This window comes from Staurois parvus, unplaced genomic scaffold (assembly GCF_062004578.1).
Source record: "Staurois parvus isolate SC_StPar_1 unplaced genomic scaffold, SC_StPar_1.0 ptg000175l, whole genome shotgun sequence".
Taxonomy (NCBI): Eukaryota; Metazoa; Chordata; class Amphibia; order Anura; family Ranidae; genus Staurois; species Staurois parvus.
Window position 1 is genome coordinate 10,443,248 of NW_028317971.1, and position 24,010 is coordinate 10,467,257.

General features: G+C 40.9%; 1 protein-coding gene across 1 annotated transcript in view; it reads right to left on the reverse strand.

Moving 5' to 3' along the window:
- KCP (kielin cysteine rich BMP regulator) overlaps positions 1 to 23,556 on the reverse strand; it is a 140,734-nt gene extending 117,178 nt beyond the window's left edge. The window contains exons 1-3 of the mRNA XM_089676951.1: positions 22,679 to 23,556; positions 10,030 to 10,586; positions 9,551 to 9,623 (exon numbers count right to left, since the gene is read on the reverse strand). Of these exons, the coding sequence (XP_089533077.1) occupies positions 9,551 to 9,623; positions 10,030 to 10,586; positions 22,679 to 22,805 (757 nt within the window). The 5' untranslated portion in view covers positions 22,806 to 23,556. The remainder of the gene's footprint in view (positions 1 to 9,550; positions 9,624 to 10,029; positions 10,587 to 22,678) is intronic.
- Between the last annotated feature and the right edge of the window lie 454 nt (positions 23,557 to 24,010).

Here is a 24,010-nt window from a genome sequence, read left to right on the forward strand (position 1 = left end):
ACTCCTCTCTGGGCTGCAGCAACTAATGGCAATGGTGGTAGATGTTCCTTTAAGAGGGTAGGCCGATGGTTAAGAACAATGAGGTGGTTTGGCCTGCAGAAGGCATGCACTGTGGCCAGCTCTGATGATTGAACTATGCTGCAAATGTGTTCAACAGTAGCGGCCTGGGGAACTACGTACAACATATGTTAACTATATGCAATGTCCGCAACTGTGTGCCGGAAAGTGACAGATTGGAAAGAAGTGTCAGTGTTCACTTGTTTGGCTGGTGAATGGGACTCTCTCCCTCGATCTGTGGCTTCCAGCAGGTCCTGGCGGTCTCTCACTCTCAGCAGGTGGGGGTCTCTGATCCCCACTGAAGCGCTCGGTCCAATCAAAGCACTCTGATTCGCCTGCCGGCAAGATGTCTCTCCGTCTCTCTAGGTTGGTGATGTTGGTGGTCATCGATCCTTCCTGGCTCCTCTCATCTCTCCCTCTGCGGCCTGGTCCCGTACTCTGGTGGCCCACACAGCTCACTCTCTCCATTTCTGCTCTCCAGCTCTTTCCCCTCTCACTTCATGTTCCTGGGCTTCTACATTTATATGCCTTCGCCCACACTCCAGCTCTTCTGGGATGTAGTCCCCCAATTAGCAGCCTTCTAACAAATTCCTGCAGTTCAGTTTATAAGATTCATAAAGCTTTTACCAGTGTGTGTCACTGAGTTACAGGACACTGCCACCTTGTGTCTATTTTAACATCCTGCAGTCTGAATAGTAGCAGGGTGTTACACTAGACTAGCACATTATGCCATTGTCTTGCAGGGGATTTTTTTTTTTTAATGAAAGGCAGCGGTTTACTGCTGCCACCCCCACCACCGGCAGTTTCATCTGTAAAATGGGTTAAATTTTGTTTGTAACCATTTTCTGCTCCTACACCAAAACACTTTATTTCAACTTGTAAAGCCAAATCAACAGTTATAGATAACCAGTTTCTATGTGCCTTTGCATACTGCACCAGCCCAGCCCAGTTTATGGTAACCAATTAATGAAACCTGATAACATTGGTCAGGAAAATATTTTGGCATGCTGGAGTATCTGATATGTTTTTTATAGAGAAGACAATGTGGGACTCACAGACTGGATTGGGCCACATTGCATAGAGGGAAAGAGAGACTGCAGACCAGTCAATCCAGCAGGCAGGCGGATTGTAACACTGCCATCAGCATCGCTTCCTTGACATAGTGATCCAGAGAACACGGGGCCCCCCAACAGAGAAACCACCGCCTGTGTTGCAAATACTACAGACCGGGTGAGAGGGTTCCATAACTCAGATCATCACAAGTTGCAAGTGACTGTGTTATTTTCAACTGTTCAATTCAGTACACTTTACACCACAGTTTATCACATTGAAACACAGACTGCCTAGCCCATTGAGTACTGTGGCCTACTGCTTTAGTGTCTCCCTTTTATAGCAGAGCCATACAAAGCAGTGTGCTTGCACAGTAAAGAACGCACACAGCACACAGTAAAACAGCACACAGTTAACCCTTAGATCGCCCCCCCAGATGTTAACTTTGGGTGCAGTATTGCATGACCGCGCAATTGTCAGTTAACGCAGCGCGGGTAAATCCTCTGGAGGGCAAGTGGTTAATTTTCCCTCACAATAGCTTTAATCCAGACAACACCAGGTACTAATTCTGGCCTTACACCTGTAGAATTTCATTTGACTGTTTTAAACAACAATGGTGCCTTCATCGACTTGAATACATTCGAATGACTCTTCATTTGCGTACCATGTAAATATTTAGATTTTTGTATTGAAGAGATAAAAAACAATTTACAGGAGCAAAGAAATGTTCTACTTTTGGATTAACTTTGACATGTACATGGACATAAAACTAGTTATGATTTTTCTCATCCCATAGGGAATTCAACAATTAGAAATTTGTTTGTTCCCATTAAACTTGACAGCATCCTCTTCCTTTATTTTTTTCTGCAAGCTGTGGTTGAATCCAATTGTTGAATCATCACCTTAAATGTTTAGATAAACGTTCTGAACCTTCTGAAAGACAATTTTATAATGAAATTCTACAGGTGTACAGCCTAATTCTTGGTGGGGCCTAATCTGTTTTTTATTCATTGTCTAGGTTATTTATATCAAGCTGATATATTTTAAATGTATATCTAAAAACAGTTGACAGACCAAGCATACCCTTTAAAACAGACAATGCAGTATAGTGTGATACGGTTACTACATAGTATTGTTCCCTGAGGAAGAAGTAGACCTATTTGTCTAATATCCATCAGTACATTGTACTCCATTGTATGAAGTTGGTGTATTTTCAGACACACAGCCCAGCCCACACTGCTTCATGTCTATGAGCCCGTAACAGAAACATCCTGCAGCAATGAAGGGAGCTGAGGGCAATGAAAGGTCTGAGGATGGGGGAAAGAGTAGGAATTCTGATTGATGTGGGAAGTAGGCAGGACAGAGGACCTCATCTTGTTAGGAGGATGAGGGGGTCTCAGATGCTTTTTAATTAAAGTAATGAGGCGTGAACTAAAAAGGCCTAGACCAATGTATAGAGACAGCAAAGGGGCAATATGGATAAAATTGGTCAGTGGAAGGAGCAGTGATAAATTAAAGTAATTGTTTATAAAAGTGTGATCATTCTAAGCAGGTCACACACCGTTTTTATGAATGTTTATAGAACGTGTGTGGGGTTTGCTTTCATTGAAGCTCTTTTAATACTACACGTTTTCTGCTTCCATGAGCTATTTTGGGTTTATTGAAATACTGCAAAAGTATTCACTTTCAATAGGTCAAGCTATTATTCTATTATTATTATTATACAGGATTTATATAGCGTCAACAGTTTGCTCAGAGCTTTATAATATAATGGGAGACAATACAGCAACAATACAGTTCAATACAAGAAGGTTAGGAGGGCCCTGCTCCTTGGAGCTTACAATCTAAGAGGGAGGGGCTAGTGGTACAAAAGTTAGTAACTGTGGGGGTTGGACTAGTAGGAGTAGTAGAAGATTCCATTACACTGTTCAACAAATTTTTATTTTTTGCCAGTTTTGGAAACAAAAGGATCCATTTCTTAATGAATTTCACATTCTGAGTTCAAATATAACAATGAAATTTGTCAATTGGCTCTAGTTTTTCTGTAAACGGAAAGTTTTCTACTATAGGCGTAATGACTACATAATGCACAATAATTATATAGATAGATGTCTTTCCACAAATATAAAGCAAGTGATATTGACTACATAACAAAGCCTAAATGGCATAATATATTGCATAGGATTACCAAGAAAAATTATAGCCATAAGCTAAGTTGAATCATTTTAATACTTAGGATTCTCACTAGTTTTGTCTTCAGTTTGTGTCGGTTTTGCTTCTCTTGGCTTTTCTCTTGTATTCGAGGAAAGGGCTATCTCTTACAACTGCACGTGACTACACGCTTCAGGTTCTTCCTCACTTGACTCAACCACGAAGGATTCTGGTGCTTTAGGAATTGGTAGCCCCTCTCCATGAGGAACTGGACGTATTGCCGATGGAATATTTGGATAGTGGACAGATAACTTTTTCTTCTTATTTAGCCCTTTTACAATTGGAGGCGCCATACAAAAGTAACAATTACTAACATGATCTGTTGGCTCTCTCCAAATCATTGGCACAGCGAAAGGCATAGATGCCTTTTTTCCATTCAACCATTGCTCCAGTGCCATCCCACAAGAATTGCAGCATATATGTGGTGCCCAGCTCTTGTCCTGGTCTCCTATCTTGCAGCCAAAATACAAGTTGTAGGCTTTCTTAATCATTCCTGTTATCCTCCTTTTTTGTGAGATAAAAGTTATTTCACCGCAGATATAGCAGAAATTATCTGCTTTATTCACACAAGTTCGAGGCATTACTGAGTAGCCTACATAATCATAAAACGAAATGTAAAGACGCTGTCGAACTACAATCAGCTACAGATACTGCAGCTTTTATGCAGTGAAGTGATGCAATTAAAGGCTAATATTGCATCATCTCAGTATACATGCAATTTTCTATTGGTCACCAGTATCAATTGTGCAATATGCAGCTGAAGTTGCATCATCATTTTGAATGGCTTACGTCATTAGATGGGTGAATATATCATGGAAACTAGAGCCAATCAACATTTTTTAGGGTCATTTTCTTTTTCAGCACCCCAAAATTATGTAAGATTAGCTAATTTTATGCCCAAAACTTTTTACCTGTTGAACAGTGTTATTAGCTGAGGGCAGGATAGGCTTCCCTGAAGAGATAGGTTTTCAGAGATCGCCTAAAAGTGGGCAGAGTAGGTGACAGTCTGATAAATTGGGGTAGAGAGTTCCAGAGAATGGGGAAAGCTCTGGAGAAGTCCTAGAGATGAGCATGGGAGGAGGAGACAAGGGAGCTAGAGAACAGGAGATAGTGCGAGGAGTGGAGAGTACAGTTTGGCTGATATTTGGAGACAAAATTGGTGATGTAATTTGAGGAAGAGTTATAAATGGCTTTATATGTTATTGTTAATGTTTTGAATTTTATCCGTTGGGCAATTGGAAGCCAGTGGAGGGATTGGCAGAGAGCGGTGGAAGATACGGAGCGGTTAGTAAGGTGGAGGAGTCTGGCAGCAGCATTCATGATAGACTGAAGAGGGGATAGCCTGCGATGAGGTAGGCCAATGAGGAGGGAGTTATAATAGTCAAGGCGAGAGATAACAAGGGAGTGAAAAAGCTGCTTAGTGGTTTCCGAGGTTAAAAATGGCCGTTTATTTTATATTCTGTTTATTTTACCCTTTCATTAAGCTATTTATTCAGTTGCCAGGCTGCCCTATTTAAGAAATACTGCTAAAGGGTGGCAGGGCTGCGCAAAATCACATATATATACATGATTTGCATCTCGCAAGTGTATGAGAACTACCCTACCCGTGCCGTTACTGGCGGCTAGGCATGTCAATCACTGAGCAGCCTGTCACGTGACCTTTCTTCCCTCAGGATCCAGCCAGCTCCATCGTCTCACTCGGGTTAGCTGTATTTGTCCGGTGGGTGTAGACTCCGCCCCCCTCGTCTGAGCTCCGGAGGAGGAGGAGGCAGAGCTGTGTGCGCATGGCAAGCTGTGACCAGGCTGAGGAGAAAAGAGGAAGCCAGGCACAGAGCGGTGACACTCAGGTTTTAACAACATCTTTCGTAGGCGATAAGCATGTGAGACACACCAAAGTGCAGTTCCACATTGAAGTAACAGTTGGCCATCACCGTAATCCTTGGTCAATAGCAAATCAGAAGAGGCAGAAAGTTATGAAGCCAGTCCTAGCAACCAAGAGGCTGGTTGGTTATTACATTATAGTGTAACCCAGGTTTTTGGAGTACAGGGGCACTCTACGGAAAAAATTCCATGCAGTGTGGGAGGAAACCAGAGAACCTGGAGGAAACCCATGCAGGCACAGGGAGAACATGCAAACTGAGTGTGCAGGGACTGCTGACATCACACTTAAAATAAAGCTGCCCAGCAGTAGTCTGAAGCTTTTTGGATGTATGCTCAAGGGGCTCTCTGGTGAGCTTCCAACTACCTGCAGAGCAAAGAGCAATAGGGGACAGAGCCATGCATGACAGCTGGGGGTCTACATCGTAGAGATTGACCAGATCTTGCCTTTGATGAGTCCTGGAACCATACCTTGAGAGGGGTTATCTCTTACATGCGCATATTGGTTGTGCATCTGGTGAGTGCACAATCTTTTACCAATTTTGGATATCACCATACATCACCTTTTTGGCTATCACCGTGTGTCAACAGAGATCCATTTGATCCTTCACCTCACCCTACTCACTGGGAGATTGTGAACTATATATTTGTGTGGCAAATTGAGACTATAAGGGGCATTATAACAACTATACCCGACCTGCGTTTTGCAGTGATATACTCTTGCACTTTAATATCTTGCATGTTTAACATATAAGCGCTGCACCTTTCTATATGTGAATTTTTGGAGGTTGTTTTTGGTACCTTTTGTGTTCAGCGGCTTCGTTACCTTTAGCGCTTACTTATACCCATTTTTACAGCGTTGCTAGAATACTACCTGCACATACTGGAAGTTATTAATATTAGTATAAAACTGCAGTTGGGACTTGTTCAATAACTTGGGGACTGCCTAGCCCCCATCCCCAAATTGGATGATTGGTCATTTGTTCTCAGGCGACACCCCCTTTATATCATAGAAAAAAACCTGACAGGCCTGGAGAAGAGAGCTCTCGTTTAACATCAATCAGGAAACATCTAACAGACTTGAGAGCCAAGGCAATCTTTTTGTTCGGACACTTGGACTCTGCTTAAACCAGGACTTTGCAAGTATTCTGCCTTCTTAACTCCTCTTTTATTTCTTTGTTGCTTTATTGTTCTCTTTATGTCTTTGTAACATCTTTTTCTGTAAATATTTTAATTGCACCATTTTGACCTTTTTAGTAATAAACCCTATTTTGAAAAGTGTTGAAACTATCTCTAAAGCTTTTAATGCAAACTAAAGAATCCCTGTCTCTTGAAGAGTGCTACTGTATGTAATAATCCTCTGAATACCCCTGTCTGTGGTGGCAGTGTGTATTACATACGCTTATGCTAATATCACAGTGTTATTGTTAGGATTTGTGAGTTTCCTCCTTCTCTGTTAAAAGGTGGTGGTGGCAGTGTGAAGGGTTAATTACATAATTAACCTAACCCAGTAACAATTGCTCTCAGGCTGCTGGCACATAGATTGTGGTCCCGCAAGCTGGAAAATCTTTCAGCAGGGCACAGCTGAGAGTGGCATTGTTACGCAAGTGACAGCCCAGTGCGAAATCGGCTGGTCCTTCGGTCACGAGTTGGTGAGAAGAGCAGGGGTCGGACACCGCGTTCCATCGCATATATATAGAACATACAAACAAGATACAGTAAATGCTCAGAAAAGATAACACTATATGCTCTGAAATGGAGCCAATTTTACTATTATTTCTCTTATTGAATAGACTTGTTACAGCACCTGGCAGCAGCACAATTACACCACTGCCAGTCCATGAACCGGAACGAGCTATTCATGTACCTAAAACTGGCAAACACGCACTTTTACACATGTGCAAACTTGTAAAGGCCCATTACACTCTTTTGAAAAGGTTGCTTATTTTATGTATCCAGACCTGCTTTGGTAAACATTTTTTACTATTTCAGTATGTCTTTTTCATTCTTACACTGCCAAAGCAGACTATAGTGTGGCACAAATAAGACACAAAGCACTGGATTCAAATTATTAGAAGATTGGTTATAATGTAATAAAGCACAGTGGCAGGAAAAGGCACACACAGCTCACCCCTCTTTATGCCACCTCTTCTCTCATAGAAAACAGCCCTCTTCCAAGGTGTATGTTCTTGGTATAAAAAAAAAAATACTCCAGCTCCTCTTACGTTTATTTAGTGAGCACTAAACCACACACAGCAACCCACTTTATAATAAAGTACAGTGGCACTGATGAGGCAGCTCTTGACATAAATGGGGTGCCCCATCAAACAATAGGCACCGATTTGAAGGTTCATGTGTACAAAGACCAGCGAGAGCACAAGTCAGGCAACCTAAAACCTTTAATAATATTATTGTCTTAAAAACAACATCACAGAACATTCAATGCATTATGAGAGGTGTTAGGACCTGCCTAAGGAAACTCCCTGAAGACTTCTGAAGAAAGTGATGTCACCATTATATGGCCTCTGTCTTCCTTTTTTTGAGATTTGTGATGGAAATGAGACATACAAATTGCTCCTGTTTTAAAGCTGAACTGCAGGCACTCATTCTCCTCCTGCCCCTTGCCATGCCTCTCCCCTTAAATATGAATACCAAGCATAGTATATTTCTACATAGTTACATTGGTCCAACTTGGAGCAATGTTACCCTGTATATACTATGCCTGCCTGATGCTCCTAGAAGTTGTAAATCATTGAAGTAGATGGGAAGAATGCCACTGAGATGTCTCATTGTCCAATAGGACACTTCAATGACTGACAGAGACAGTGGGAGAGTGAGACGTGAGCTCTATCTTCCATTACTAAGGGGGCAGGTGTATAAGTAACTTTCACTCATTGTGCAGTCTTCAGAGCCATTACAGTGGGAAGTATGCAATGGAGCAGCAAGGAGCTTTGGTACACCTCCTGTTGTCTTGCTTCCAAAGAGAATGGCTCAGTGCCTTATTGAGGTTAGATAGAGGAACAGTGGGGAGTATGTTGAAGCTCCTTGTCACATATAGCATGCATCCTAAGCTGGCTATTCAATAGTAAATGTGTGTGAAAATTCTTTGTACAGTGGATGACTGGACAAATGGCATTCAAAAGTACTTTAAAATTTGGTTGGCTTTGAACATTCTATTTTGGAACTATTGTAAGTTCCCATATGAAAAACACATACACTGTTAGAAATTAGTTTGTTCAGAAAAGTTTTCCATCCTGCTCCTTCGAATTTCTTGTCATTGTGATTGGAAACAAACATCTACTTGACCCCATTAATGATTAGAAAATTGAATGAAAAATTTCTACTAGTATTTAGCCAGCTTTGAGTGGTGCCCAGGAACTAGTATAATACCAACTATCTATCTAAGCTGCATTTCCGGGTGTTCTCTCCAAAAGAAAACCTTTAAGTACAAGTGTGTAAATGCAACTGCCATTAAAATGTTCAACCTCTACCAATACTTCCCTTAAATAAACTCTCACTTTTCCCATTCAGGACAAAGTGATCATTTATTTGAGCACATTGTGTGGACTTTCTGCTGGCTTGTTCAAATCTGGCCACTCCTCTCTGAGCTTTTTATTAAAAAGTTTTTTCCACCACAGAACTGCGACAAAGGAGACATTTTTTTTCTGCATCATACTCAAGCAACTCTACAGACTTGAGTATGTTGGGAATCCCAGGTTGTAAATTGCATCCGAACAACCATTTGACAGTTGAAGAAACTGAGATCACACATCTAACCCTTCTAATGTTTGCTTTAGCAACAACATAAACCATTCATTGAGAAGGTTTTATTCAATGTCTTTATAGCATTTTGCTTTATGTGCAAAACAAAAAATGTATTTATAAAATTCTTTATAGGTAATGTGGCAGCAATTGTGTTGTAGGTAGGATTATAAGGGGCATAGGCAGCAATTTAGCTTTGTGGAAAGGGGACATCATCATTCAAGTGTGCCAAGAGCAGCAATGGGCTAAAATGCAGCCTTGCTTCAAGCAGCAACATTTTAGGGAAGGGAACACCAGTATTCTAACAGAATTTACTTGGTCTGCCTGTTTACATAGGAGGTAATGACAAATTACATTAAATTGAAGATGGCACAAAGTTTAGCAGCAGAGGCGGGGGATAGCATCAAACATGGGTTAGGTGACATGTAAAGGAAGGATGCACTTTCTTTTTATTGAGTCTGTCAGAGAATCATACAAAGAATTCCTCTGACACATCAACAATGCTTATTTTGACACAATTACCTAATGCAATTTAATGTAAAACTGGCAAGATGCACTAGGAAACACTGGTCTACAGAATTTTTAATCTCACCTGAGCGATTTTCACAGTGCCATGGCCTACGAGAAAATCCAGTTGGAGAGATCTCGGCTGTTTGCCAATAGCCCTGAAGGAAGATGACAAAATTAATTCTCTAAGTTACCTTTCACAATGGATTTTAAAAACTATTCAGTAATACAATTTGAATGCTGAAGTTAATCAGAAAAACACCCAATCCTCTGCATATTTGTGCAGGGGAAACATAATACTGTAAATTTCTTAATTCAATTCTACAGGCTTAAACAGTAATTGTACAAATCAATGTTCTATAGCATTCTCAAAAATTATATAGGCCCAAGTTCAGCAAACGAACAATGACAGGCAATATAATGGCTTGCACAGCAAGTAAAATCACAGACCAAAACATTCTGGTCATATCTAGCAAAAATAGCACCATCAAATCGTAAGTGAATGTCATGAAAGTCTAAGATGAAAAACGTATTAAAAACAAGTGGATAAAACAATGTTCTTACCAGGAACTTGCTTTCTTTGTTTCCTGGGATACTTGCAAAGCAAATTTCAAGATCCAGGGGAAGAATAAGGCTCAATACCTCATCTTCTCCTTCCTTTCTAAATATCACTGGTTCTTCACAATCCAGGAAAAGTGTGATCTTGTGAATGTCGATGTTTAGTGCAAGTCGTGCCCATTTAGAGCCAGAAAACGGTGATCCACCTGGGAGCAACAAAGAGGCTGGTTCCATGGTCTGAGGGGTGCGGTACTCTAAACGCAACTGGTCTTCTTGTGTGTCAGAAACAAGGCGTAAAAGAGGATGACCGTCCCTCTTCATAGCAGCTGGAGACAAAAAGGCTAGCAATGTTCCTTGGTTGTTCTTGGCTTGCTTAGCTACAAAATGTAGGCCAACTGAACCCTGTGTAGTGGATAAAAGATAGACTGAATAGTCCCAAGGAAGTGTTAGGTGAGGGACACGTGGTCTGAATTTCCAGGCTGGTGAACCAGGGTCAAGCCCCTTGGACTTTGTGACCCCCTTGATAGAACGTGTAACATTCAGAGCTTCCAGAAGATCAATAACTACAAGAAATATGAAACATTGAAATAATGATCAGTAAAAATATACAGAAGTGTTAACAGAGTAAAATACTCTCATAAAATTTTGTATGTAAATATAAATTATATACCAGGAAAGATGGATTTTTTTTATGAGTGGCACTAAGGATACACATATATCAAGATTCGTTTATAGAAAAAATAATCACAAAATATTTCTTCATGAAAAAAAACATATAAAATACTAGTTTAAAAACAATTCAATGGATGCAGATTACATCAGCATTAGACCATAATGTGTAACTTATGCCATGAACAAGCTTTAGTACTCATAGCTCTTGTCAACGCATTTTGCAGATAGGATCTGCTTCTTCAGGACTAGTCTGTCACACCTATATCAGAAATTGGCTTGAATACTTGTCTGACATATCTAGAAATAAATATGTGATATCAATAGGTTATAAATTACTTCAAACACTGTATCCATCTTATATTTATGTCCTGGACTGTTCCCTCGGCCACCAAAGGGATGGTGCATCAAAAAAACAGGGTAAGCCATTAACACAAAAAAGGAAATGCTGCAAAAAATCCTTTATTGTAATTTAAGCTGTATGTAACTTGAATTTGAATCCTCACCCAAAAATATCCCATCACGTACATTAAAAAAACACAATGACAATGTTGTCAACCAGCAACTCTCCTACACACTCCCGCATCTATCAATAAGATATAGGATTGATGGAGGAGAACCTGTAAATGAACCAAGTCCTGTGAGACAAAAATCTAACACGGAGCCATCTATGAATCATCACATATACTGTATAGATCACGTGGGAATATACATTTTCGTGTTTAAGCGCAGTGATGTGTAGGATATCTCATACGGACCTCCGAGGTAAATATAATGAAATGTTGTTTATAAATGGTATCTATAGACCAGGGATAGGCAACCTTAAAGAGGTGGAGATCTACCTGAACAACATGGGAGAAGTCAAAGATCACCGGCACAGTGTCAGCCAGGGTCACCTTCTCACACCTCATTTAAACCTCTAATTGCAGTACTACCATGTCAAAATCACATGCATTACACAGCAATTATGCGTTTAACGCGGGTGTTGAGAAGGCAACATATCGCCTCCTCACCACCTGTCAAACACACTTGGATCACTTTGCAGAGGAGCAGTAGTGTCTGCCGCACCTGTGAATGAGTTGCATCCTGCAGCGGCACTCTTAGGGCTTGTTCAAGTGTAAAGTTGGGGGTGGGAAAAACCCTGTGGTTGAGTCATGGTTTTACCGCCCCAATCCCTTCCCCCTTTAGCTGCTGAGGCAGAAGCCAAAGGTATACAAATGCAGCAGCAGGAAATACACCCCCTGTTGCTTTTAGTAGGTGCTATTGCCTGTCAGTAGGTGGTGAGAAAGCAACACACTGCTGCCTGTTTAACCCCTTGTTTGCTGTATTGCACAGGGTACTAGCAAAGTGACCTCATTCACTTGAATGGGTCATGTTTGGCAGGTGCTATACCCATCAATCATGACAGGGTGTTGGAGTCAGCACTACAGAGCAGTCATCAACTTGCTCCCTACTACAGCTCCAACTTTACAAGTAGTCCCTCTGCATTGCACTCTGATGCTCTGGGATGGTGGGTCAGCAAGCCCAGACCGCGATCTACGAGTCACCTGGCCGAGAGCTAATGGTAGATCACGATCTACTGGTTGCTGGGCTTACATAGAATACCATATTATAATTGTGCCATTCCTGATGATTATAATGGCAGTATGCTGGCCATATAAGAAGCAAGACTCCACCCAGCTCCAATAAACATAATCACCAGGTTTCACATCCGTAATATACAGTTACATATACTTTCACTATTGATTATGAACTCTCACAAAATGCTCCAGCGAATCCAGCAAACTGAAAAAGCACAGCAGGTGTGTACTATAGCCAACTGTGGCACATGTAAATACAGCAGATAAATGTGTATATGAAATGAAGACATCAAATGTTATGTCAGTACACAACGTATCCATAGAGCTGTAGTTAGACTTTCACTCATGTATAGAAAACACAATCTTCAAGAAGCATCATGCACATTTTCATAGCCGATGTGCTCTGATCATGAATTGTTGTGCTTTTTTCGCTGTTAATGTATTGGAAGCCTTTGCTGTTTCATTATTTATGTGATCAGAACATATATGCTATCTATCAGAAATTGCATTCCTTGAAGACTGTGTTTTCTGTAGAATCCCATTCACACCAGCCTTTACCAATTATGCTCCATATAACGTTCACGTGCTGGCTGTGTGATGTGTAGGGGTGGTGCAATACATTGTTGCAATGCTTTCACTCTGTTTATTTTTTTTCTTTAACTTTATGGAAAGCTAAAAAAAAACACCTAATTTAACTTTAAAGGGAATGACACAATGTGGACACAATGTGATATTAGCCTCTGGTATCAAGCATGCTTCTCTGGCCACTATCTTACAATGTGTCTCTGCTGGCTCATGTCCTGGGGTTTCTCTCACCCTGGTGCCCTTGTGAGTCTCCCTGGTAGTTCACATGTGCCTACAGAAGGCAGCATGGAAGGTTGGCCAAAACCTCCCTGGTATCTAGTGGGTTCCCATTTCTGCAGGGCGGTAGATCATTCTCTGCTCTTTTGTGGCTTGTGTGAGCTCCAATTCCAGCCCACACCTCCTCCACTTGTGTGGCACTCTGATTCCTTCTTTGATGGTTTGTCTCTCTACATTCACACCCCCCTTTGCCCCCATCAGCTGGACTTGACCATACACTCTGGCCATGATGTAGCCAATCAAGTCCTCCTTGCACTGGTGGCCGGGCTTAGTACAAGGCCCCTGATGCATCCAGTAATGCTGCCCAGGCTGTGTAGCTTCCACCTTTTAAAGGCAACGCTAGCCAGGGATATAAAGGAGTGTGTAGAAGTGTTGCTGTTGCTTGACAATGTTGTCATCTTCTTAATTTGGATATTTTGGAGCAGGTTTTGAAATTTAAATTGTATATAGCGTGAATTGTATACAATATGAAAAAAAATCTTTTGCAATATTTCCTATTTAGCCGGATTGATGCAATTGTCCACAATAACAGGCAACTGCAAATGCTATATCAAATATTAGAAAGCACATGAACATTAGCAAAGTGGATATAAATGCTATAAGCTTCCAATTTACTGGGGATTACTGTAAAATATTTTATTGCACATATTATACTTAAATGTTAGTGTTGTATCCTGTAGTCTGGAAGGCACAGTAGTTATAGAGTGTTTTCTTAACAAGTTCAGGCATTCATACTCCATGTGCAGTCTTCTGAGTAAAGAGGAACATGAACAAACTTGTCAGAGTATAGAACGTATTTTACCCGTAACAACTGCAATTAGTGACATCTACAGGTCAGAGGTAGAAGCAGCACAGTAAGCAATACTATGTCAGGTAAAATAATTTTATAGATGTTTGTACTCTTAAAGTTTGTCCAAGTTGATCAAATAGCCAGGAATAATTGTTTATTAATTTGAAAGAAAAGTATAGATAGCTGCTTTCCTGGAGTTCATATTTAACCAATAGCCCTCCAGAGGATTTACCCCCCTTCCTGACCAGGCCATTTTTTGCAATTACGGCACTGTGTTACTTTAACTGACAATTGCGCAGTCATGCAACACCACACCCAAATGAAATGTATGTCTTTTTTTTCCCACAAATTGAGCTTTCTTTTGGTGGTATTTGATCGCCTGTGCGGTTTTTATTTTTTGCGCTATAAGCAAAAAAGACCAAAAATATTGAGAAAAAAACAATATTTTGGACTTTTTACTATTAACCATGTCCAGTAAAAAATTTTTAAAAATCTATTCTGCTACATGTCTTTACTACAAAAAATCCCAATACGTGTAAATTAATTGGTTTGTGTGAAAGTTATAGCGTTTACAAATGGGGGTATACATACTGGGATTTTTTTTTCTACTAGTAATGGCGGCAATCAGCAGGACTGCGGCGGACATTCTGACACTGGGGCGAACTAACTTGGTGTCGCTGACATCCCCAGTGACACCAATAGCACTGACACTGTACTAATGGCACTGGGCAGGAAGGGGTTAACAATGAGGGGCAATCAAAGGGTTAACAGTGTGTAGGGAGTGTTTTACTAGGGGGTGGGGGGGTGCTTTACTGTAAGCACACTGATTGGGATTTGTACAGTCTTCCTCCCTGTCGGTGATTGTTGGTAATCACTGGGTGCCAGCGGGTAATCACCGGCTGGGATCCGGCAACTGACATCCATGGCCGTGGGTAGGGTGCGTACCCCCTACCCGGAAATGCAAAATCATGTATATATATACGTGATTTTGCACACCCGTGCTGCCGTGTAGCAGTATATCTTTATCGGTTAAAGAGTAATTCCACTTTTGTTGAGAAAAAAAACATTCCCCTCTGGGTGATCAATTTACATTATTATTATTATTATACAGGATTTATATAGCGCCAACAGTTTGCTCAGCGATTTACAATATAACGGGAGACAATACAGCAACAATACAGTTCAATACAAGAGAGATTTGAGGGGCTAGTGGTACAAAAGGTAGTAACTGTGGGGGATGGACTGGTTGGAAGAGTAGAAGATTTCAGTATTAGCTGAGGGCAGGATAGACTTCCCTGAAAAGATAGGTTTTCAGAGATTGCCTAAAAGTGAGCAGAGTAGGTGATAGTCTGATAAATTGGGGTAGAGAGTTCCAGAGGATGGGGGAAGCTCTGGAGAAGCCCTGGAGACGAGCATGGGAGGAGGAGTCAAGGGAGCTAGTAGGAGGTCTTGCGAGGAGCGGAGAGTACGTTTTGGGTGATATTTACATTTCAAGGATTTTAACAAACTTTGTTGCAGATTCCAACATTTTGTTATTCTCAAGAAATAACTATTTGTTTATCTGTGTACATATGGAGAGTGAATCTAATTGGAGTGGATTCATAGTTATCAATCAGCTGCTGCACTTGCAGAGCTCTAATGAGGGAAATTGCAGGGTGTGCATCCTTTTAGATGTGATTTCCTATAGGGAATATCTCACCAAGAGTTTTCCTAAAATCTGACTTGTATCTTAGTGCAGACTTCTGGGAAAACCAATAGGCCAATCACACAGCAGGAAAGCATGTTTCTGGGGGTGTTCTGTACACATTCTGTGCACAGAACACCTCCAGGCTGACATACTGCATTTTACAGCAAATCACAGAATTGTGGATTGAAAAGGAAAGGTAATTTTTAATAACATTCAATTACTATATTACTTGTGTCACAATTGTATATTCATTTTTTTTTGCTAAATTAAATGTTAACAGCAAGTGAAATCTTGAACTACTTTCGAACAAAATTTTAATGTTCTGAGAATTTTTGTACAAATTTTCTTAAGAATTTTCATTTAAAATTCTACTAGTGTATACCCATCCTAAATCTTAGGTCTATAGAACCAGTCAACAAATGCAGAGATAGTGCTGGGCTTTCTTAGACAGCCCAGCATGCACTGCACATTGAGGCATGGAAAAAGTTCGATGTATAATTCATTAAATAAAGACCAAATTTAAATAATACACAGAAATATAAATTATTACGGTAGTCAGTAAACCTAAATTAAAAATTAAAGTCAAATTGATCAAAAACCACCAGGAGCGGACTGACCATTTGGAAACTCGTGAACTGCCCAAGGGCCCAGGGGTCAGTAGGGGGCCCCATGAGATGCCCCTGGTACCTTTTTCATAGGCTTTTTTGAGTTTGGGCAAGGACATAGGGGCCCCATGATCCCCTATTGCCCGGGGGCCCCATGAGTTGTCAGTCCGCCCCTGAAAACCACTATAGTTTTCAATTAAGGATCTTTATCTAAGCATTCATACAACTAGTACTGTGGTTTATCCAAAACAAAGGTTATGTAGAAAATCTATCCAGAAAAATACCAATGAAGCATTCAGTGCGTCCAAGAATCTCAGAGAGGAAAAGTGCCTGATTGTTCATTTTTCAGCAGATTGCCCATTAAAATGAAAGGAAGTATAATGTTATGATGGCCAAGTGCCTGTTTCAGACAGTATGAAATTTTCCCACAGGTCTTACATAAATTCATACGCAAGGTCTCTGGCAGCAAGTGAAACACAGCTGCTCTCTAGCAAAGAGAGTTTCTGTGCAGGTATCTAGCAATACATCATTAAATGTGTAGAACATTTTTTGCTAGCCTCTCCCCACATCGTAGCTTGGTATGCCCCTGGCTCTGTCCTACACAGCTGTAAAAGATGAGTCAGAACTGTAAAGTTCACATTGGGAGGGGGCTTGGCCTCATTCCCAGGTATTAGGTCTCCTGGTGGTACCAAAGTCACGTGACTACACACATTCTCCTACAACACCTTAAACCAGAAGAAGCTAGCTACAGATAAACAGGCGACCTTACATGAACAGATCTTTATGGATTGCTTATGTTCAAGTGTATGTCTGGACAAAATACAACAAATATATTCAGTACATATTTGCAATGCCTACACATTTTCCAGTGTTTTGTCTCTTTAAAAAATACTTTCAGTACAGAAAAATACCTGTTGTAATGGACAGAAATCAAGTAAGATTCTCTTTCCCTGTACTGAGCTGACAGCACTGTAATCCCAAGCAGTGTTGTCAATAGTTAGGTCACCCATGCTGGTCTACAGAATGCCTTCCCTTTATGTCATGAAAATGAGGAGGGGTAAAACCAGCTGCTGTGCTTTTAATCACACTGGAAAGTAACAGTAAATGTCCAGTTCACCTCTATCTTATTCACATGGCTGTCATTCAAGCCCTGAAGAATGGGGCACACTTGGACCCCCGAAACATGTTAGCAACTTATTGGATTGTCCTCATGACTTTTATCAGAAGTGCCTGTACCATTGGTACAGCTGGTAAGATTGGTATAGCCGTCACTCGTCTTCCCGAGTAATAACCTTTATTGAACGAGTAAAATGTGAATATAAAATGAGTTACGCGTTTCGGCAATAAGCCTTAGTCATAGCCATAAAATGTACCAGATACCTGGACCTTTTAGCCATGGTGTGGTACTTCAATTTCATTTTTGTTATAATGCTGTAAGCCCAAGCTGTGTTGTCAGCAATGAGTTTACCCATGCTGGTCTACAGAATACCTTCCCCACAGGGTCCTTAGGGTTCCGTCTTATTCATCAGTTCAGTCACATTTTTTTCGAAGAAAAAACGGATCAGTTTACATCAATTTACATCAGTTTTCATCAGTTTCTCGTCAGTTTTTACATCAGTTTTTTACATCCTTTACCAATGCAAAAACAGATGCACAAATGGACCGTATGTCCATTTACATCTGTTTTTCATCCCTTCCGGTTTTGGTAGTAGTTGTAGTATGACATGACTACTAACCATTTAGTAGTAGTAGTAGTTGTAGTATGACATGACTACTAACCATTTAGTAGTAGTAGTAGTTGTAGTATGACATCCTGTCAAATCATAGGGTCTAATCTATAAAGTTAATGTATAATAAACACATACATGTTTTTTTATACACATGCATGTGTGTTCTTTCTATAAACACGTACATATTTTATTTACTAAAGTAGTTATAGTAAGGAACAAAAAGTAACAGTTATTTTTTTGGAGAAAATAGGAATTCATGCATATAAATATTTTTTTTCCAGACAGCCAACAGCTTTCTGCCCTTTTTTTTGTGTTCTACAGTTTCTCCTTACCAACGGTTGGGGAAAAAAAAAAAAAAAAAAAAAGCTTGGTTACAGTGTCCAATAGCTTAAAGTGAAATATACACACACAAGGGAATGCATCATGGCAGTAAATTATCCCATCTTGGATGGCTCAGTCAGTGTAAGGTAAGGGTGCTCAACCTGTGGCCCTTGACCTCAAACCAGGGAAGCACACTTCCATTATAGCCTGCAAGTTTGGTGCGCTTTCTAAAAGAATACCAAAACTCCTGAAGGCAGGAGTTTTTGTGTACTTTCAGAGAGTGCACCCACCACACCTGCAAGATATAATAGACATCTCTGTGTGTAAGTGTAAGTGCAGCTAACTTGCAGGAAAGCAACAGGTGCACTGTGCTGCACCAGTGTTGCAGGTAAACTGCGGCGAATCAGTGTGAAAGCAGCCTTATAGGGGGCGCAGGGCAGTAAGGGCTCACTTACAATTGTGGTTTTGGGGTGGTAAAACCCCATAGTTGGGATGTGTTTTTACCACACACCCCCAAACACTGGTGTAGCTTCAGGGGCCGCAATGGTGCCCCTTCCCCATGCTCCAGGAGGCCCGTGTGGCCTCCCTGTCACATTCTGTTTTACACTTGGACAGAAGGGGCGGCATATACAGGAACTGATCCTTTCCATCTTTCTCCTTTAACCGCTGAAAGCCAGCTTCTCCTCCTCTCCCTCCCACTGGCATTCAGTGGCTACAGGAGGAAAATAAATTTCATTTTTCTATTAAAAATAAAAATTCTAAATTCTGAACCATTTCATTTTATTGTGGCCTGCAACTGGTTACCAAATCACTTAAGTGGCCTTCGCTCTTTAAAAGGTTGAGCACCCCTGGCCTAAGGTTTTAATGAATGAGATTGTGAAAGGGGAAGTCTGTGCTGTACTGAACTTTAGCAAACCTACAGCACTCTGGGAATCATCTGTCATCTGTATTAAATGTAAAAAAAACCAAATATAGAATGTAATTTTTAAACATATATGGTTTAAAAACATTATAATAAAATGTATGTATAAGTGTAAAGGAAATGAAGTGTATCTCAGCTTTGCATGCAGCTGGTAAAGTGAGAGGTGAGTCAGAACTAATCTGCATACTTGTTTAGGATAAATGACTCTGAAATTATGGGAATCTTTGAAATACCTTAACAGCCAGGCAACTAGAATTTTCAAATCAAAAGTTTGGCAACAGCAGCCTTTGTATTTTCTCAGTATGCGTTCTTTAACCACCTTTGTTGACTTTATGAAACAAATGAAGGTTTGTATGTGACATTGTATCTGAGGAACTTTGTTTTGTGATGTTACTCCAATCTTCACCTTCAGGGAGAGCAGGACCATCTCATAATGGCCACAGTAGGTGGGCTAATCTGAAAACTCAGGCTGAGAGATCTCACTGTTATATGAGAAATGTAAGGTACCATTAGATGATTGAAAGATAATTGTGTGTTCATTAAAAAAATTATAGCTTTTTTCATTTGATACATACGCTGTTCATCTGCTCAGTGTGCTGTAACTGCTGCCATGCTGGCACAGAGCCCTTTTCACCATTATCATTGTATGAAGGGGAAGAGAAGTTGTATATAGAGTTTCTAATGACACAGGCGCCCTTCTATACACTCACTGCTGACAATACCTCCTTTATTCACAGGCAGAGCTTAACCAGCAATATATACATTCCTGACACATATTATCCATTATCCCTCTTTTTCACCATCCTTTTCAGTTTTCTTTTGCCACACAAATTGTTTGTGTTTGTTTCATGTGGAATGCACGAAAAGGGGATTTGGGGACAAGCAATTAGGCAGAGCCTCAGGCTAAAAGGGGTTGCATGTATTTGTGTAACACCAATGTCATTCCGTTGATCTTTCACAATAATACAAGTCTTTGATCAAAGGAAGACGGAAATGCAGGCTCTTAGTAATACTGATATTTACTAACAAGTCCGTTCTAGCCTGATTGGAACTATTAGCACACCAACAGAATTTTTAGTGTTTACTTATGAAGAAGACTACCATATATTCATGGACGGTGTTAGTGGAGCTGTGTCTTATGAAAATATTTATCAGCTACTCTTTAATCTACCTAAGAAGATCAAGGATCATTCTGCAATTAGACTTTGCATAAAAATAAAGAACATCTAAAGATTGTATGCCAGACCTACAGAAATTTGTTCTACTATATCGTACATTCCCCTTAAAAAGGAAGCCTGTCCCTTGTCCTGGTAAAGTAGCTTCAGTCTAGGGCAGTGGTCTGTCTCCGACTACTAGGATGCATGCTCCTTCTGGGACAGTGAAGCTGAACCTGCTTTACTGCCAGTGACATCACTGCACCATTTAAAGCTAGCCAAAGATGGTTCGAATCTCACCCGGTTCAGCAGGGACCAGCCAAGATTTGATCCATGTATGGGCAGGCTGATTGTACCCAAGTGGATTCACCGATCGATGAATGAGCAAATCTTCATGATGGGTTGGGATGGAACGCCAACAATGGAAATCTCACAGTTCCCAAATAATATTAGAAGCATTTAGGTGACTGAGACTTCCAGAGTCCATTCATTACTGAAATACAAATTTAGGGTTAAGGTGACACTAAACAATAGCATTATTCTACAAAAATATCCCATGTACATCCACTACTTAATGGACCTGTAATCTATTTTTCTTTAAATTGTTTCTTACTAAGTTTTTCTTCCTATTTGTAATGTCCTGCGAGCTCCTTGAACCTCTTCTTTCCCTCTCACTTCCACTTGTTTGGAACAAGCAGTGCACTTTAGTTGTGGTCATGTGCACTGTTCTATACACACTACAAATCCCCTAAGTCTTAGTGCCTAGTCCATCAGAATCAAGCAAAAGAGGGTGACTACATTTCTCCATACAGTGGGACCATGAAGAATGAACATAGCCACCATCTTACAGGGAGTCAGCAGCAGGAAAAAAAAAGTAAAGAGTATGGAGATCTGGAGGAGGTTGAGAGCAATAGAAGGTTAAGAATACATACTGTACCTGAATACAATTATTTATTATAAAACCAGGATTTAGTGTTCCTTTAAGCGATGGTTCACCTCTCTGTGGTGCAATTTTTGTGCGTGGTGTTTTAGGTGCATTGTATACTCGTTTTTAGGCGCTATACCATTGAACCCTATAGAATGCCCATTTTGGTGAAAGTGTATCAAAGGTGCGCTTTCATTAAAACGTGTGTTCTAATAGAGTCCAATGGTAATGCCCCTATAAATGTGTGTAAAACGAACCTAAAAATGTGGCCAGCCAAAACGCACCACACAGATGTGAACTGCCCCTAACTGACCTTTAAAGTGTTACCAGTTAGAAAAGCCTTTCTCACCCATTTAATCTCAGAGGAACCCTTGAAATAATCCTCAGGTCTCAGGGAACCCCTGGTAAGGTTAGTCCATCAGGAAAATGCTCCCTAAATTGGTGGCCAGTGGGAAGAATGCTACCCTTACACTGATGGTTAGACTTCCACCCTTACCAACAGCAAAAAAGATCATTGATGTCATGCTACTGGCAATGGACCTGGAAGTAGGCCAGCATCATTAGATGGGAGGTCAATTAACTACAACTCAAGAAACCTCTGAACTCTGCGTGAGAATGGCTGAGTTAAGCTGGCCATAGATGGATCAAAATGCATCCTGTTCAGCAGGGACTGGCTGAATTTCGATCCTTCTATGGGCGCAACCGTTTGTGCGAAGTTGAACTAAAGATTGATTTCTCACTAACAGGGTTGTTGGAAAATTTTTGTTTGATCAGTGATGTAGCCAATTGATTTCAGTGCTGCTCAGTGTATTCTGATAGCAGAGGAGTCCCATTGTCAGTAGTCAGAATACAAAAAAACACCAGGGAAGATCCCTCCAGTCACCTTGCTTGTGTAGATGAGAAAATCCATTCAGCTAAGGGGCTGATCAAAAAAAAAAGGACCCATGTATGGCCAGCTTAGACTGAACGTTTCGCTTCATTCAATGCATGTGCACTCCCTATGCTGTAGAAATGCATTTATTTGCTGATGATATAGGAGTAATCCCAAATCCATAATCTTTTCAATCCTGAAAACCAAACCACTTTCAGATCTGGATACTACCGTGACTTTTTAATGTAGCCTGTTTCATATTATGCTGCATCTAATGATGTATCCATTGACATGATTTATTTGTAAATAGATAAAAGGGTGATCCGTTATCTCTGCAAAACAAGTGTTCTGACTAGTATACAAACTGACAAAACTCACAATAAATATTATTTATTACTGTAATCTTACTTTTTATACAGTACTAGCTGTTATTTTTTGTGGTCATAATCTAGAACTTCGGGTATTTATCCATCTACATGAATGTCTTATACTAGATGTTACAGAAAAAATCAATGGATTATTTATTTAAACTTTACTCACCATTGTCATCATAGTACTGTAGTGGCAGTTCCAATTCATGGGGACCTGGCTCCTGGTCTAGGCAGTTCATACTGATGACCATCATTGGCAAGAGCAAAGCACATCCTGATGGCATTGGCAGCATCATGCTGAGTGGTACTACAGAAAGCCAAGGCTACATGCCAGGGGGCTACAGAGGACTGCGATGGCAGGTGCGTTCACCAGTCCCTTCCATAGGACGGCAGGACTGTAAAAATTCCACACATGGAATATTACAAGTTTCACTCTGTAAAGTGCTATACAGCTTTCCAGAGGCTGGAAGGTGTGTTGATGGCAGAAGACATAAAACCTGTGCAAGACTGGTAGGGCTGGGGTTTGGCAACATTAAGGTCACTGCAGTGTGCAGGTAATAGATATACAATAGTATTCCCCAATTAAAAGTTGTCATCAGTACTCACTGCATCCTACAAAGGGTCCACTGATCCCCCATCTGTGTCCACTTTAATACATTCTCATATAGACAAGGAAGGCTGATTGGCAGCACAGTACGCACAGGTGACGTTCAGGAAGGCTTGCTGAGGTTTGCTGCAGGGCATGAATAATGATGACTCTTATAAGATTCCTTCTCTGGTCCAGAGCAGTGCAACTTCACCTAGAGGTAACTGCAGAGTAGAGGGAGGGGGATCTGCCCTCCTTAGATACATTCATTAGTTTCCCATAGGAATGGTGACACCAAGGTGTCCTGTTAGTGTCACTGTGAAACTCCTCCTGCTCATTAGGGTCCTGGCCAGCACCAGTGAGTCCCAGTATGGTAATGCTGTCAGTGCAGTGCCTCCAGTTAGGAACAGAGTGACTAGTTAGGGCAAACTTCCCCCCCTTTGTGCCTCTCTCTCTATCCCTCCCCTTTCTACTTTTTCTCTTTGCCTCCCTTGTTCCTCCAATTCTCTCTGTCTTTCTTTCTGTCTGTTTCTTCCCATATCCCTCCCTCCCCTCTGTTTTCCCACCTCTTGATTTCACTATCCCACCCTTCTCAGATCCTCCAAATCCCTGCATCCCACCCTCTCATTATCTTCCCATACCTCCCCTCCTGGGTCCCTCCTCTGACATTCACACCAAATTCCTTCTCTCATCTCTGCCTAGTAGTATTGAGTAGTAATGGGGGCTGGGGTGGGGAGAAGAGGCTGGCTGTGCAGCTGAGGTTACCTCTGGAAGGTGGTTCACAAAGGTCGAAAACTGGACGATCATGCTCTGGGAACTAATGGGTTAACGCGGACATTGGGGTTAATAATGAATGGGGGTTTGCTTCTCTTGCATGCTTAGTATGTATATAACCAGACTGTAAAATAGCCGTCT